The following is a 15,277-nucleotide window of genomic DNA, read 5'->3' as shown; positions in this document are numbered from 1 at the left end:
CCGGGCATAATGGGAGGGGCCATGGCTATGCATACAGAAGAGGAACTATCTCTGCCAGCCATGAAGATTTGGGCCACCTGTGTGCTATCAAAATCAGAGTCAGGCTCTGCTCTTTCACCCTGACCAGAGTAGGAGATATCAGGCAAAGCAGAGGAAAAGCGTAGAGCAGCACATTGGGCCATGGGTAGGTCCTAGAAAGTAGGTCCTTCCTCAGAGGAATGCGCCAGGTGGGGCTGTCACAAGGAGCATGAGTTCCGAAAACCAGGTCTGGGTGGGCCAATACGGCGCAACCGGCAAGACCTGTCCCTCGTCCTCGCTGACTTTGGAGGACTTATGGGAGGCAACCAGGTTTACCTGAGCTTCCCCGAATCGACTCCAGAACAGCCGGACCGTCTCAGGATGGAGTCGCCATTCTCCGGGGAACGTGAGCTGTCGTGAGAGCACTTTGGCTGCACGATTGAGCTCCCCCAGGATGTGGACGGCATGCATCGACTTGCACCGCGTCTGACTCCAGAGGAGGAGATGGCAGGCGAGTTGTGACATGCGACGTGATCGTAGACAACCCTGCCAGTTGATGTACGAAACGGTCGCAGTGTTGTCCGTGAGGACCAACACGTGCTTGCCAAGCAGCAGCGGCCGGAACCGCCGCAAGGCTAGTAGCACTGCCAGCAACTCGAGGCAGTTGATGTGCCAAAGCAGTCGAGGCCCTGTCCAGAACCCAGAGGCTCCCTGTCCATTGCATGTAGTGCACCAGCCCGCACTGGAGGCATCTATCGTTACAACAACATGCCAAGACACTTGTTTTAAGGGCACCCCGACCCGTAGAAAGACGAGGTCCATCCAGGGGCTGAATGAGCGGCCACGTGTTGGCGTGATGGTCATGCGAACTGTACCACGGCACCATGCCCATCTCGGGACTCGGGACTGTAACAATTGCTGAAGTGGTCTCATATGAAGCAATCCGAGCTGCGTGACTGCGGCTGCGGATGCCATATGCCCGGGGGGGGCGCCGGGCGAACTGAATCGCTTTGCCGAGTCAGACTGTCCAAATGAGCCAGCGGGACAGGTTGGGCAGCGTGAGCCACGCCCTCAAACTCCGTGCGAGTGGCACCAGAGGGACAACCGACATACCCACAGTGGTGCAGCAGTGGGAAGTCGTGCTAGACGGCCCAGAAACCACCACGTTCTGGCTCGTCACGTCAGGGCTCCCCATGTCCCCGAAGGGACTGACCAGAGATGCGTGGGAAGGCATTGCATCCCCGAACCGCAATCTCTTGGCCGCTGGCAATAGGGGACGTCATGGGCGAGAGTGAGGAGGCCGTGCGTCGCTCACTGTTAACCCACGAGCCTGATGGCCCAGAGGAAAAGGAAACTGCTCTTTCTTTGAGAATGTGGTTACCGCTGGCACTTGGGCCAATACCGGAACAGAACAATTAAACAAAAGATTCCTCACCCGGCCCTCCAACGGGGAAGGAGTGGCACTCTCCTTGCCATCTTTGGAAGAAAAGCAGTTCCTCGCATCTCTGGGCTGTCTGTGTCAGGGCCGCCTCGTCATTTTCCTGGAGGACTTAGGGGCCGGCTGACACGGGGGGGAGGGTGCCGCGCTCCCGTGCAAGGCTCGACACGACCGGGCTCTACATGGTCTCAGCACGGGGTGGAGCAGCCGCAGGAGAGCGCCCTTGGTGACGGGTAGGCTGAGGCGTGGCCCATAGCGGAACGGTGGCAGGTGGAGGATCACGCCGGGGCCGGATGTGCTGGATAGCCTCAGTCTGCCTTTGTACTGCCGAAACTGCTGGGCGAAGTCCTCGACAGTGTCGTCGAATAGCCCAGCCTGGGAGATAGGAGCGTCAAGAAAAGCGCACTTTGTTGACGTTACTCATCTCAACAAGGCTGAGCCATAGATGGCGCTCTAGGGTCACAAGAGTGGACACCGCCTTCCTGAGGGACCGCGTTGTGACCTTCGTCGACCGGAGAGCAAAGTCGGTCACCGAGCGCAGCTCCTGCATCAACCCCGGGTCGGTACTACCCTCGTGCATTTGTTTGAGTGCCTTGGCTCGGTGGACCTGCAGGGTTGCCATGGCATGCAGGGCAGAGGTGGCTTGGCCCACAGCACTGTAAGCTTTGGGGTGAGAGCCACAGTCAGCTTACAGGCTTTGGACGGGAGACGAGGACGATTCCTCCCAAGTGGCGGCGTTTGGTGGGCACAGGTGCACCGCAACCGCACTCTCCACCTGGGGAATGTCAACATACCCCCTAGCCACCCTGCCTTCAAGGGTAGTGAGGATGAAAGAGGCGGACGAGCGGCTTCCAGATGAAAAAAGGGCCGTCCACGACTTCATCAGCTCCTCACGCACCTCCAGGAAGAAAGGAACCGGGGCAGGGCGTGAACATAAAACATACAAAACATAAAACACATACACAACGTTTTTCTTTGATATTTTGTCTAAAGGTTAAAAACAATTTTCATTCAAAAAAAAGAAAAAGATTTTTCTGACTTTTTTCTGAAAAATGATATAACAAAAATCTTTAAACATAAGTGATTTTGAAAATACAATATAACAGTACACAAAATGGTTAAATTAATCAAATGTTTCAAACAGGTTAAAGTGCAAAAGTACACAGCTATATTGTTAAATAATATAAAATATATTTTCTGGCATGTTTTAGTGTGAAATGTGAATATGTTTAAGTAAAACTAAATGTTTGAAAATAAATGCTAAGTATTTAAGTATTTAGTGTTGTTCAATAAACACCATAGTGAATACAAAAAACTGAATGGCTGTTTGAAAACACGTAAATACTGTTTGACTTCCTTTCTTCTCTGTGAAGAAACAGAAAGTGCAGTCTATTTTGTTTATGTGGGCTTTCGGGGAAACGGCTACTGTCAGAAAGTGAACTGCATTTTTATTCAGTCTGTCTCCTTCACTCACAGCGGTTGACTGACTGTCTGGGAGTGACACATTCATTGCTGAAGCAACAGTGCAAGTGCACATGCGTAACTGTGCCCTCTGGGTGAAAGTACAAATAATTTTTCTTCCTCTGTCTGTCTTTCTCTTTCTAGTCTAAATGATTGTGGCATTACAGATGTTGCTTGTTTGGCTCAGTCTTTGGCTGAAACAAAAGTACTGCTGTTTTTAAAAGAGCTTGATCTGAGTAACAATAAAATAGGAGACTCAAAGCAGCAGCTCATTGATGTGCTGCAAGACTCAAACTGTGAACTGAAGTGAGTAAACATTCTTTTATTGCAGTCACGCTAACACATTTACATTTACATTTAGTCATTTAGCAGACGCTTTTATCCAAAGCGACTTACAAATGAGAACAATCGAAGCAATCAAAATCAACAAAAGAGCAATGATATACAAGTGCTATAACAAGTCTCAGTTAGCTTAACGCAGTACACGTAGCAAGGGTTTTTAAATAATATAATAAATAAAAAGAAAACAGATAAAAGAATAGAGCAAGCCAGTGTTAGAGGTCTTTTTGCTTTTGTTAATTGTATAATAAATGAAAAGAAAACAGATAGAACACAAAAAAATTAGAAAGCTAGGGTTAGTTTTTTTTTTAAAGAATAGAATTAGAATAGAGAGTGCTAGAGTTAGAGGGTCAAATAAAGATGGAAGAGATGTGTTTTTAGTGTTTTTTTTTAGTGTTCTTGAAGATGGCTAAGGACTCAGCTGCTTGTATTGAGTTGGGCAGGTCATTCCACCAGGAGGGAACATTAAATTTAAAAGTCCGTAAAAGTGATTTTGTGCATCTTTGGGATGGCACAATCAAGCGATGTTCCCTTGCAGAACGCAAGCTTCTAGAGGGCACATAATTCTGAAGTAATTCACAAATTAGTAACACAAACAAACAAACATCATGTAAATTGTTTTAAATGTATTATATTTCAAACAAATATTGTTTTAAAATCTGTGTGTCAAATAGTTTAAAATCAGTAACTAAACTGATTACAGAAATGTAATCTTTGTTACAGTCTACTTTGTACTCAAAGTAATTGAAATATAGTAATTATTTCAAACTTGTTCCACTCAACACTGTTGTTCTCTTCTGATTCCTCTTTACAGCCTGGAGAAAGAACATTTGCTCAGCTGGAGAGCTGGTGTGAACTACATTGGTAGCTTTGGTGGGTGGTTAACATCCTGGTCTAAAGCTCAGGAGGATCCTGTGGAATCAACAGAACAAGAAAAGGTCACCGTTAGATGAGGAATTCTCAGAATAAATCAATATGTGTGGTGGTAATTTGGCCGAGATATTGCTAAACTGCAATTAAGAAATACAAAAATGCCAAACTTACAGCTACTACAACTTCAAATAACTGCTTAACAAATCGAAAGTTTACTGGTGGAAAAGGCTCAGACCTTCAAATGAAATAATGCAGTATTAATAGAAGCATGCGAGTAATGTTATTTACTCTAGTATTGTTAGTTTAGTATTCAGTTTAAGGTCTACATCATAATGATGGTGGCTGGGTTTATTTGAGAGATGAAGAAGTGTATCAGGACTGGATCAAATGCTTTGATGAGCCTGTTGGTTATCTAGGTGCTGCACCCTTAGACTTTCTGTCCCTCTTTCTGACTGCTGACTTCTGGAACCTCATTACAAATGAAACCAACAGATATGCTCATCAGTTTCTAAACTCCCAACAGCTGAAACCCAATTCCAGATTTCCTGAATATTTCCTGAATATTAGTGATGAACTGATCAAAAAGTAGGCTACTGTTCACATGCGTTTTACTACTATATAGTATAGTAATATAGTAATAATTTAGTACTTTCTCCTGTTTTATTCTTGGTTTCCTCTTTTCTGATTATTTGGAATGAGGATAAAAAGACAAAAAAAAAAACATGCAAATAAGTTCAAACATCCATTCAATATCTATTATTTCCTGAATATTATGAAATTCAAGATGGCCGCCCCTGATGACGTCATAATATGCAAATTAGATGAGTATATTTAGACCCCACATAAACTTTCGGTCATGCCCAACGTTTTTCTAATTTACAGTAGATCTCTATCTTTAAGCCCTTTCAAGCCACAAGCTTTTGAAATCTTGAGGTCAAAATCCAGCATTTTTCCAAAAATCCCTGGCGCCCAAAGGGTTAAACTCATCCATAATGAAGCAATTAAAAAATTGCTCATAACTGTGATATCAAATGATACAAACTGAAAGTCTAAAATGAAAATGTAATTATTGTGAGCTACATTTACACAGATTCACAGATTCAGTCCTATCAATATGTTATTTTTTATCTCTTATAACAATTTGTTTGACCAAATTTTACATTTGTTTTGCATATATTTTATTTTTCTTACATTTTATATACAAAATATATTTATTTAAATTTGTATTAAGTTCTGTATCCTTCTGTCTCATAATGAACAAATAGCCTATGTCTGTACATAAGACAATGCTTTGACTGACTAAAGATGGAGTCTGTTCACTACATCAACCCAGACTAAGTAATCTTTAGTATTGCCAGTTGACAGCATTTATGTACCCAAAATCCCCCATATTTGAAGTTGTTGCTTTCACAGTCAGTAGTCTGGATAGTATAATGCTTTTTGTTTAACCGTTATCATCTTCCTTTTTGCCATTGTTTTGTATTGTACTGGATTATGTATTGGCATATTGTAAATGTAGGATCATATATACCGTACTTTTATTTTCAGTCTTTATTCTTCTCATACTGTGTAATAGTTTTATATGCAAGGCTGAACTACCTCCTATGTTTCTGTTAAGAACTGACCAACAAGTACATGTTGCAACCAGGAACTGGGAAGTATGCTAATGCTTGAGCAAACAGAGAGAGAGATATATGTAGTAGTGATTTCTGTGTTCTGGGCCACTTCTTATCTGACACTTGACTAGTAAGTGACATTAATAAAATACTATTTATCTCCACCCCAGACTCATTGTCTCTTCTTTCCTGATCCAACAAACTGCATGTTATGGCTGGGGGAATGCCCATTATTTAAATGTGGTGTTTGGCCAAACCATAGAAAATTAGGAGGATGTGTTAAGTTAGTGCCTTAAGGTTTTTCTTTTTCTTTTTTTTTTTTTGTGCATGTTTATAGTGCTTAAGTATAATCTCTCTATTTTCATTAAACAGAAAGGAAGTTTACAAGGGGAAATATTCTGCATCAAATGTTCCTCCTCAGGACTGAGTGTTGATCACAGAGGCTTCACGACCGAAGTTAACATTGTAAGTCTCTCAGTTTGTTCTGTTTGAAATGTTAAATTGCTTTTACTAAATTATAGTGATGGCAAAATGAACATTTCTTTAGTCAAGAATACAATTATCTATTTTGTTCATTTACATTTCACACCTGTTCTTTATTTAAAATGAAAGTATTAAAACAGTCAAATGTTATAAAATGTTGATTATATAAATATATTTTAGAATATAATTGAATAAACAAATGTGCACAGAATATGTATTATGTAAATAGTCTTAAATCACATCTACATACACATTCTGGAGAAAGACAATGCTAGGTGAAAGAAGCAGTACAAGTCGACCAGGATATGAACAGAGCTTAACGCACAGAAAATTCCAATCTTCAGCCAAAAAAGCCAGAGATGCTGTCAATGTGGCACCATGCCTAGTTTCAAATAAAGGGACAGTTGTGGAGACAGCACACATTAGAGATTCTCAACAGAAGGAACCCTTCCAGCATTGTCAGTTTAGGCAGTTAACCCAAGATAAATGGGTCCAAAAACGAGTACATTCCGTCTATCACATGGAAATTCGTGAGGAGAGGAAAACATGGTTACACCACAAACTAAAATAAATTATTTCAAAACGGTTGAGTGAAGATCTATGGCAGGTAAAATAAGTATTGAACACATCACCATTTTTCTCAGTAAATATATTTCTAAAGGTGCTGTTGACATGAAATTTACTCCAGATGTTGGTAAAAATCCAAGTAATCCATACATACAAAGAAAGCAAAACAAATAAGTTCAGAAATTAAGTTCTGTGTAATGAAGTGGAATGACACAGGGAAAAAGTATTGAACACATGAAGATAGGGAGGTGCAAAAAGGCATGGAAAGCCAAGACACCAGCTGAAATCTATCAGTAAACATTTCATGATGGGGAAAAGCAAAGAGCTCTCTCAAGACCCTCGCAACCTTATTTTTGCAAAACATACTGATGACATTGGTTACAGGAGGATTTCTATACTTCTGAATGTTCCAATGAGCACTGTAGGGGCCATAATCCGGAAGTGGAAAGAAAATGAGAAACCCTCAATCCCAACAAAGGCTTTTGTACGAAATATTAAATACATTTCAGTAAGCGTGTTCAATACTTTTTCCCTGGGTCATTCTATTTTATTACACAGAACTTTAATTTCTGAACTTATTTGTTTTGTTTTCTTTGTATGTATGGATTACTTGGGTTGTTACCGACATCTGGTGAAATTTTCATGTCAACAGCACCTTTAGAAATATATTTACTGAGAAAAATGGTGACGTGTTCAATACTTATTTTACCCGCTGTAAGTGAAGTGAGTACAGATCCGTTATTGTCTGAAGACTGAAAGATATATGATGAGGCTAATTTATAACACTGTTAACTGTTAAAATATATTTTATTAATATAGGCATGCACATTGGTTGGCATCAGAGATGTGGATGTTAAACTTACAATGATGCATTTTTTTATAAGCTACTTTGTATACTGCATGTTAAAGCTCATTTCATTGGTGTGAATAGCTGAAGCAAACCACACCATCACCATAAATATCTTTATTATAGTCTGATAAACCATGGTTCATGTAAAAACAACCTAAAACTAAGAACCAGTGAACAAAAGCTCTACCACTTTGACGTACAAGATGTGCAGATGTGCGTCATGTAGCTTTGTAACTAGCTTCTGCTTTGATTCTCTTCTCCTTCTGTTGCTCTTGCAAGCCAATAAAGAGAGAAATCTCATTTTTTACTTTTATTTAATTTTTATATTTGTTCACAGACTAATCATTGACTGAACTTGTAACTCATTTTATCATCGATTTTTATTGTAGGACAAGGAAAAAATATGAGACAGGTGGAAAACCATATTTTGAGTTTGCTTGCAATTTTGATTTCCCCCAAGAAATTTTTACTTTTTTGACTCCCTATACATACATTAGCCACCAATTTACCAATAAACTCAATGCTTTTCATTAACAAACCCAAGTATGTGAGGTATTTTACCCATGGCACTAACATATTTTTTTGTTTGTCTGTTTGTTTTTTTACATAATCCACAATTCACAAACCCAAATTATGGATAAGTAAATATTCCAAATGTGTATTTTTAAAAATGGTCTTTTATTACATAAAGGATTCACTCAAATAAATATTTGAAATTATTTATTTGGAGAAAAAGAGACAAAATTTTTTGTTTCCCTTTGAAGCACTTTGTATAGCTGTTTTTGAGCACAACATAAATAAGGCATAGGCCTAATTTGTGAATATTTCTTGCATCATAGATATCGCTTGGTAGCCTTCAGGTGTGTCCAGTCAAGTAATATAATAAATATTTATGATAAATCATGTTTTCACAATAGTAAATTTAACACAGACTTCCTCAAAATTAACCTCAATTTTAGCCTGAATTTTCTCCACAGATGTGATTTGAGCATGGCAATCAATGCCACCTCTCACAAACATGGCTTAGATTTGTCAGCCTGTTGAAAAAAACAGCATATGCTGGTTAGGTATGTTTTGACGCTGGGATGCTGGTTTAAGCTCGTCCTTTGCTGGTTTAAACTGGTCCTTTGCTGGTTTAAGCCAAAGGACCAGCTTAAACCAGCATCCCAGCGTCAAAACATACCTAACCAGCATATGCTGGTTTTTTCAACAGGGGGGTCACAGCTATTCAGGATCTTAAAGGGTTACTCCACCCCAAAATTACAATTTTGTCATTAATCACTTACCCCCATGTCGTTCCAAACCCGTAAAAGCTTTGTTCGTCCTCGGAACACAATTTAAGATATTTTGGATGAAAAGGCTTTTGACTGTCCCATTGACTGCCAAGTAATCAACACTGTCAAGGCCCCCCAAAAAAGTATGAAACACATCGTCAAAATAGTCCATCTGCCATCCGTTGTTCAATCTGAATTTTATGAAGCGGCGAGAATACTTTTTGTACGCAAAGAAAATAAAAATAACAACTTTATTCAACAATTTGTCTCCTCTCTGTCTCTCCGCGTCGCCGTAGCGCCATTTTGGAGAATATCCGCTGCACACAAACTGCGTACTCGCTTCTGTGTCAGCCACGCCGCACGGATACGTTTTCTACATTTTCTTAGGATATAGCGCCATTTGTGCGTCTTTTCTGGCGTCTGCTGACTGATATAAACAATTGGGAGTAACCCACGTGAAAAATACTATAGTAATTTATAGTAAATACTATAGTGTTTTTTAACCATACTATAGTAAAGTACTTGAATTCATTTGTTGTGGTAATTCTATAGTTGCTGTGGTAATATAACAACTATAGTAATATAAACAAATTACTTTACCCAATACTGTACTAAGTTTTCTACAACTATAGGGTATATTATACTACAATACACTAGTTTAGTAAAAACTAAAGTATACTACAATATTTATTACAATTTATTACTATAGTTAATACTACAGTATGTTGTAGCATTCATTAACATAGTGTTGTAAATACTATAATATATACAGTGTAATACATTAGTATGGTTCAAAAACACTATAGTATTTATTATAAATTACTATAGTATTAAGACCTGCAGTGATTCAAATTATTGTTTGGTTGTTTGATTTTATTCTCGTTTTTCTCTTATTCCCTTTTTAAAATTAACTTTTGCAAAATAAATTAGTTTAAGTAAGATACTTTACGTCCTTAAAATTAATATATGTATTGTAAGGGTTAATAATACTAAAATAACTCATATTGAGCCTGTGTGAGGACGTTTACATTTTTTTACAAGAGGTGGGTAGTTGACAGATATGCTGTACAAAAAAATATTTTTGTAAAACACCATTTTTGAAGACAAAATACATATTTATATAGTGTAAAGTCTGATGTTTGAGAAAATATAATAGGCCACTAAATTTGTCAATTCTTTCACTGTGCCATTATGGTGTGACATTAAAAAGTAAGGGGGAAAAACTCTTGATAATATACAAACAGCATGAGAGAGAATTATATTCATTGTTAGACACTTATTTTCATAAAGTGTTATTTATTTAATATTAAATTATGAATAAAATTATTTTTTCCCCATGACTTGTTGGACATTTTCAAAACAAACTTTGACAACTAGACAAACATTTCTGTCATCCTTTTGTCATTTTAAGATGAGTGATGATTATATCTCCCCTAAAGCAATACTCAACTTTTTTTCTTTTTTCTTTTTTTACGATATTTGAAAAACAAATCTGTGGTTCTTTTATGTGTCACATCGTATGAATTTACATCACACTATAGTATAGAAATGGTAGTTACTGCTTGAAAGAAGACATGATAAGTATTTTTATTTAACTTTGAATGTCAAAGAAGAAAGAAATGTAAATTTTGATGCAAACAATATCAACATGTTTTTTTTTAAAACAAAATGAAAAATATTATCAATAAAATTAATTAATTCAGTCACTCAGTCAACCAGTATGTTACTGAAACTCTTCTAGAGACTAACCCCATAATGTGCAGCAAAACTAAATATAATTGATATTCAAACTATGTTCATTAGATGCTAATTATTTTTGTAAAATAGCAAATAAGTAAATAGCAGTTCTTTTTAAGGCATCATTTTGATTCTATTTACTTTCTGCATCATTTTCTTAGGATCTCCTCCCTTTTGTGTTTATCCTACTACAAGTTTTCTGCAAAAACATCAGAAAATATTGTAATTCGTGTAATTATTGCATTTAAGAACACTAAAAAGAAAAAAAAAAAAGAATGAAAAGGAGTTAAACAAATCTTATTTAATTATTTAAAATGCTTCTTAAAGAGACCTTGTCCTCTTGTGTGTCATCATCTTTGTCATCCGGTGTGACGGTACAGGTGTCACATCAGTGGACATTATCGGTCACACCAAAGGACGTTTCAGCCTTTTGTGTCAATTAATGACCTTGCTATTCTTAAGCCGCCTTTCCACTATCTCCGACAAGCGACAGACAAGCTTTCGAATGGAGAGTAGTGCGGGAACTGCGTGGAGTTCCGATCATATGCGTATGAGGAAAATTCAGATCCGATTTGAGCTTCGGATGTGTTAAAATATTTGAACTTCTGCGGCTAGACCGTATGCGACCGCCCGACCGGATGTGATGTATTCTATGAGCGCGAGGTCAGAATTACCAATATTTTTCCACTTTAACGTTATTCTGTAAACACTATTTCTGTAAAATGCCGCTTTAGAATAATTATGGCAGAAATAATTATTTTATAAGTATGAAATCATTATGTACGTTGATTAGCCCCACAAAACCTACTATGATTTTATTTCAGGGGTCATTTGTTTTGTGTCGATATGTTCATACATCCATTCAAATCCTTAATTTTACCATAGTGAATAAGTTGAGGGTAACGGTTGATTCACGACCAGTTTGAAATTTCTGTGCGACTGCCGCTAGGGGGAGAAATGCGACAATCGTGTCCAAATGTCGGAGACAGTGGAAAGTCGGCAGTAGTCCCTACCCGACAGCAAACGTCATTTTTGATTGATGACTTTGACCTTTGTGACCTTTCCCCTCCCCACACGAGGCCCACCCACGTTGTGACCACCCCATAGCGACCACCCACATCACGACCACCCGCATTGCAACCACCACGTCGTGTTGACCCCGTGACCTGTTAGATGTCCAGATGTGGCCTTTGAGCGCCGGCGAAGAAATATGTTGTTTGAACAGATGTTTGAACGTGACCAAGGATGACAGAAGATAAATGAAGTCCTGAGGAATGTTTTTGTAGATTTTCTGGAGCGTCCCCACATCCGGACTCATCTGCGGACTCATCTGTGTCGTACGTGTACGTGGTATCAGGTTGCTGTGTGTTATGCTCTCTCTCTCTCTCTCTCTCTGTATGGGGAGCTGTGATAAAAGAAGCGTGTGTTGATGAAGAACAAACAGAATAAACAATTTTAACAGATCGTGAGATCGTATCACAATATGAGTGTGTACTCGAACATATAATACTGAATAAAAAGATTCTCAGCATATTAATGAATAATGAAATTGAAAATAAATCAATAAACAAATATAAATACCTTTACATTATTTTGTGATAGAAAGTCTTCCTCGTGCAAGCATCACGATTCTTCAAATGAGAGGTTTACAAAAATTGTGCTTGGTTTAAACTTTAAATCAGTATTGCTCTCCCCCTCACCCTCTCTCTCCCCCTCCTGACGTCATCGATGCTGGTCCCCACCTCTCGTAGCAATGATGTCATCGATGCTATACCATGCACATGTCTTCAGAGGTGAACTGAGCAGTCCACAGAGTTCCATATATTTATTTTATATATTTTCGTATAAATGTGTTTAAATACGCAGTTTAATTAACATTTTCAGCATCATTTCTTTAATGTTTTCTGGTGTCTGCTGATTGAAAAAAAAAGGTGTGATCAATTCGGTTTCACAAACAAAAAAGAAAGTTAATGATCTAATTTCTTTATTGATAGTTATTAAAAAATTGAACTATATGAAAATATTATGCTGCTGTACAGTAATTGTAGCGTTTAATAAAATGGTTTTCAACACAGAAAGGAAAAAGTTAAAAAAAAATATATATATATTTTTTTTTTTTAAATAACCACCAGGCAACGTTCTGGGAACGTTATTTTATGGTTGCAAAAATAACCTAAAAATAACCATTAGGGAACGTTCTCTATAAGTTATTTTTAGGTTATTTAATTACCACCACCACACAACATTCTGGGAACGTTATTTTATGGTTACAAAAAATATAGCCTAAAAATAGCCATTAGGGAACATTCCCTTTAAGTTATTTTTAGATTATTTTAAAAAACAACCCTGTAATGTTCTTGAAACATTATTTTATGGTTGCAAAAAAATTACCTAAAAATAACCATTAGGGAACATTCTCTAGAAGCTATTTTTAAGTTATTTAATAACCACCATGTAACATCCTGGGAACATTATTTTATGGTTACAAAAAAACTAAATTAAAAAAAACTAAACTACAAAGAATGTCCTCCTAATGTTAGTATTTGGTTCCCATGAAATAACCAAATGGTAACCAAAGACTATCATTAACATTTTCTGTGTTTGCTGGGTTCTCACCAAACATGACCCAACAACAAACTGAGCAAGAAAAGCTCTCTAAATCTGTCCTAAGCAGCTGCATAACAAGACATCAAAGTTGTCACAATGAACAAAGTTCATCTTCAGGACAAACGGTTTCAAGTGATTGAAAAAGCTGAGATGGAGTTCCTCCCAAAAGAGCAATGTCTAAGAAGTTATATTTTCATATATAATATATATTCATATTCATATATTCAATATATAATATGAAAATATGCATAGAAATAAGGGAATGAGGGAAATAATACGTTTTAAGTGGGAAGTAAAGACATTTTAAACAGTTAAAAACAAGAAAGAAAAAAATATTCAGTGTTGCAATCTGAAGATCGGCAATCTGCAGATCTTCAGTTTCAAGAAACAGACTGTTGATTGTAAGTACAACCTCAACAATAAGCAGCAGGGTGGTCTTGTTTTTACTCATAGCTGACCTTGACAGATTGAAGAAATGATCCTGAAAAAGATTTCCATGTCAAAAAACGTGAACCTATTATGTGAAACCTATGTAGGCCTAATAGACATGGACCAATGGCAGTTCGAAAGGCTTTAACAGCCATTGCAACATTTTGGAACAACTGAAATAAACTTTTTGGAACAACTTTTATTGACTTTTTTTTCTTTTGGCTTACTGAATCTGCTTGTACCAAAAATAATTTCATAATTTTTGTTATCTGAGCAATGGTTACATCTATATCTTGATTACTTTTGGGGCTTTCTATGTTTTAAATCTTTTAAATGCCTAATAAATTATATTTTACCCCCAACATAACTGAGATTGAATGAGGCAGAGGCGTAGATTCCCCCCCCACACATTCACTTTTAATATCACGTAAATTCGTCCCCCGCACTTTTTCGGCCAAGTGTGTTCGCATAGAGGTTTTCAAGAGCTGGTGTGAATAAATATATATTTAAACTCAAAGAGACAGGATAGTCTGTGCATGACTTGATATTTTATTCGGACCCAGTCACCCAGATTGGACATTAAACATACGATTGCGACAATATATGGTTTATTTGTGTTTTTCAAGTCATCTCCAGGTAATAAATAAAACATATTAATAATGCAGTGCTAGCATTTATTGCAGTATAGAAACTATTCTGCCTTATTATGTGATAAGTGAATCACATATATATAAGTGAAATAAGTGTTTGTAGTATATAAACATTAACAAATCATTATTGATTATTGTCCAGCAGTTATCTGATTTCTAAGCCAATTAAAAGCTAGAAATTAGAGAAAAAATAAAGTTGCCTAATCAAAAGTTTTTGAACAGTAAAATTGTTAATGTTTTTTTAATGAAGTCTCTTCTGTTCACCAAGCCTGCATTTATTTGATCCAAAGTACAGCAAAACAGAACATTTTGAATTATTTTTAGTATTTAAAATAACTGTTTTCTATTTGAATATAGGCCTATTTTAAAATGTAATTTATTGTGATTTTAAAGCTACATTTTTAGCATCATTACTCCAGTCACACGATCCTTCAGAAATTAATGTTGATATTCTTATTTGATGCAAAACATTTATTATTATGATGATGTTGAAAACATCTGAGTAGAATTGTTTTACGTTTCTTTGATGAATAGAAAGTTCAGAAGAACAGCATTTATCTGAAATAGAAATCTTTTGTAACATTATAAATGTCTTTATCATCACTTTTGATCAATTTAAAGCATCCTTGCTAAATAAAAGTATTAACTTCTATAATTTATTTTCCAAAAAAAATAAAAATATACTGAATCTAAGCTTTTGAATGGTATAGTGTATTATGTTACAAAAGCTTTTTATTTCACATAAATTCTGATCTTTGGATCCTTTTATTCATCAAAGAATCCTGAAAATTTTTTTTACTCAAATAAGTTTTAAATATTGATAATAATAATAATTAAAAAAAGTTTCTTGAACAGCAAATCAGCATATTGGAATGATTTCTGAAGGATGTGACACTGAAGACTGCAGTAATGATGCTGAAAATTCAGCTTTGATC

At 37.0% G+C, this 15,277-nt stretch overlaps 1 protein-coding gene across 1 annotated transcript in view; it reads left to right on the top strand.

Annotated features, from left to right (window-relative positions):
• The window catches only part of LOC107659620 (protein NLRC5-like), a 106,291-nt gene extending 101,529 nt beyond the window's left edge, over positions 1 to 4,762 (top strand). The window contains 1 exon segment of the mRNA XM_016448639.1: positions 4,071 to 4,762. Within this exon segment, the coding sequence (XP_016304125.1) occupies positions 4,071 to 4,209 (139 nt within the window). The 3' untranslated portion in view covers positions 4,210 to 4,762.
• Positions 4,763 to 15,277: the final 10,515 nt, after the last annotated feature.

The sequence above is a fragment of the Sinocyclocheilus anshuiensis genome, unplaced genomic scaffold (assembly GCF_001515605.1).
Source record: "Sinocyclocheilus anshuiensis isolate Anshui unplaced genomic scaffold, SAMN03320099.WGS_v1.1 scaffold1361, whole genome shotgun sequence".
Taxonomy (NCBI): Eukaryota; Metazoa; Chordata; class Actinopteri; order Cypriniformes; family Cyprinidae; genus Sinocyclocheilus; species Sinocyclocheilus anshuiensis.
This window is presented reverse-complemented; position numbering and strand designations above follow the sequence as displayed.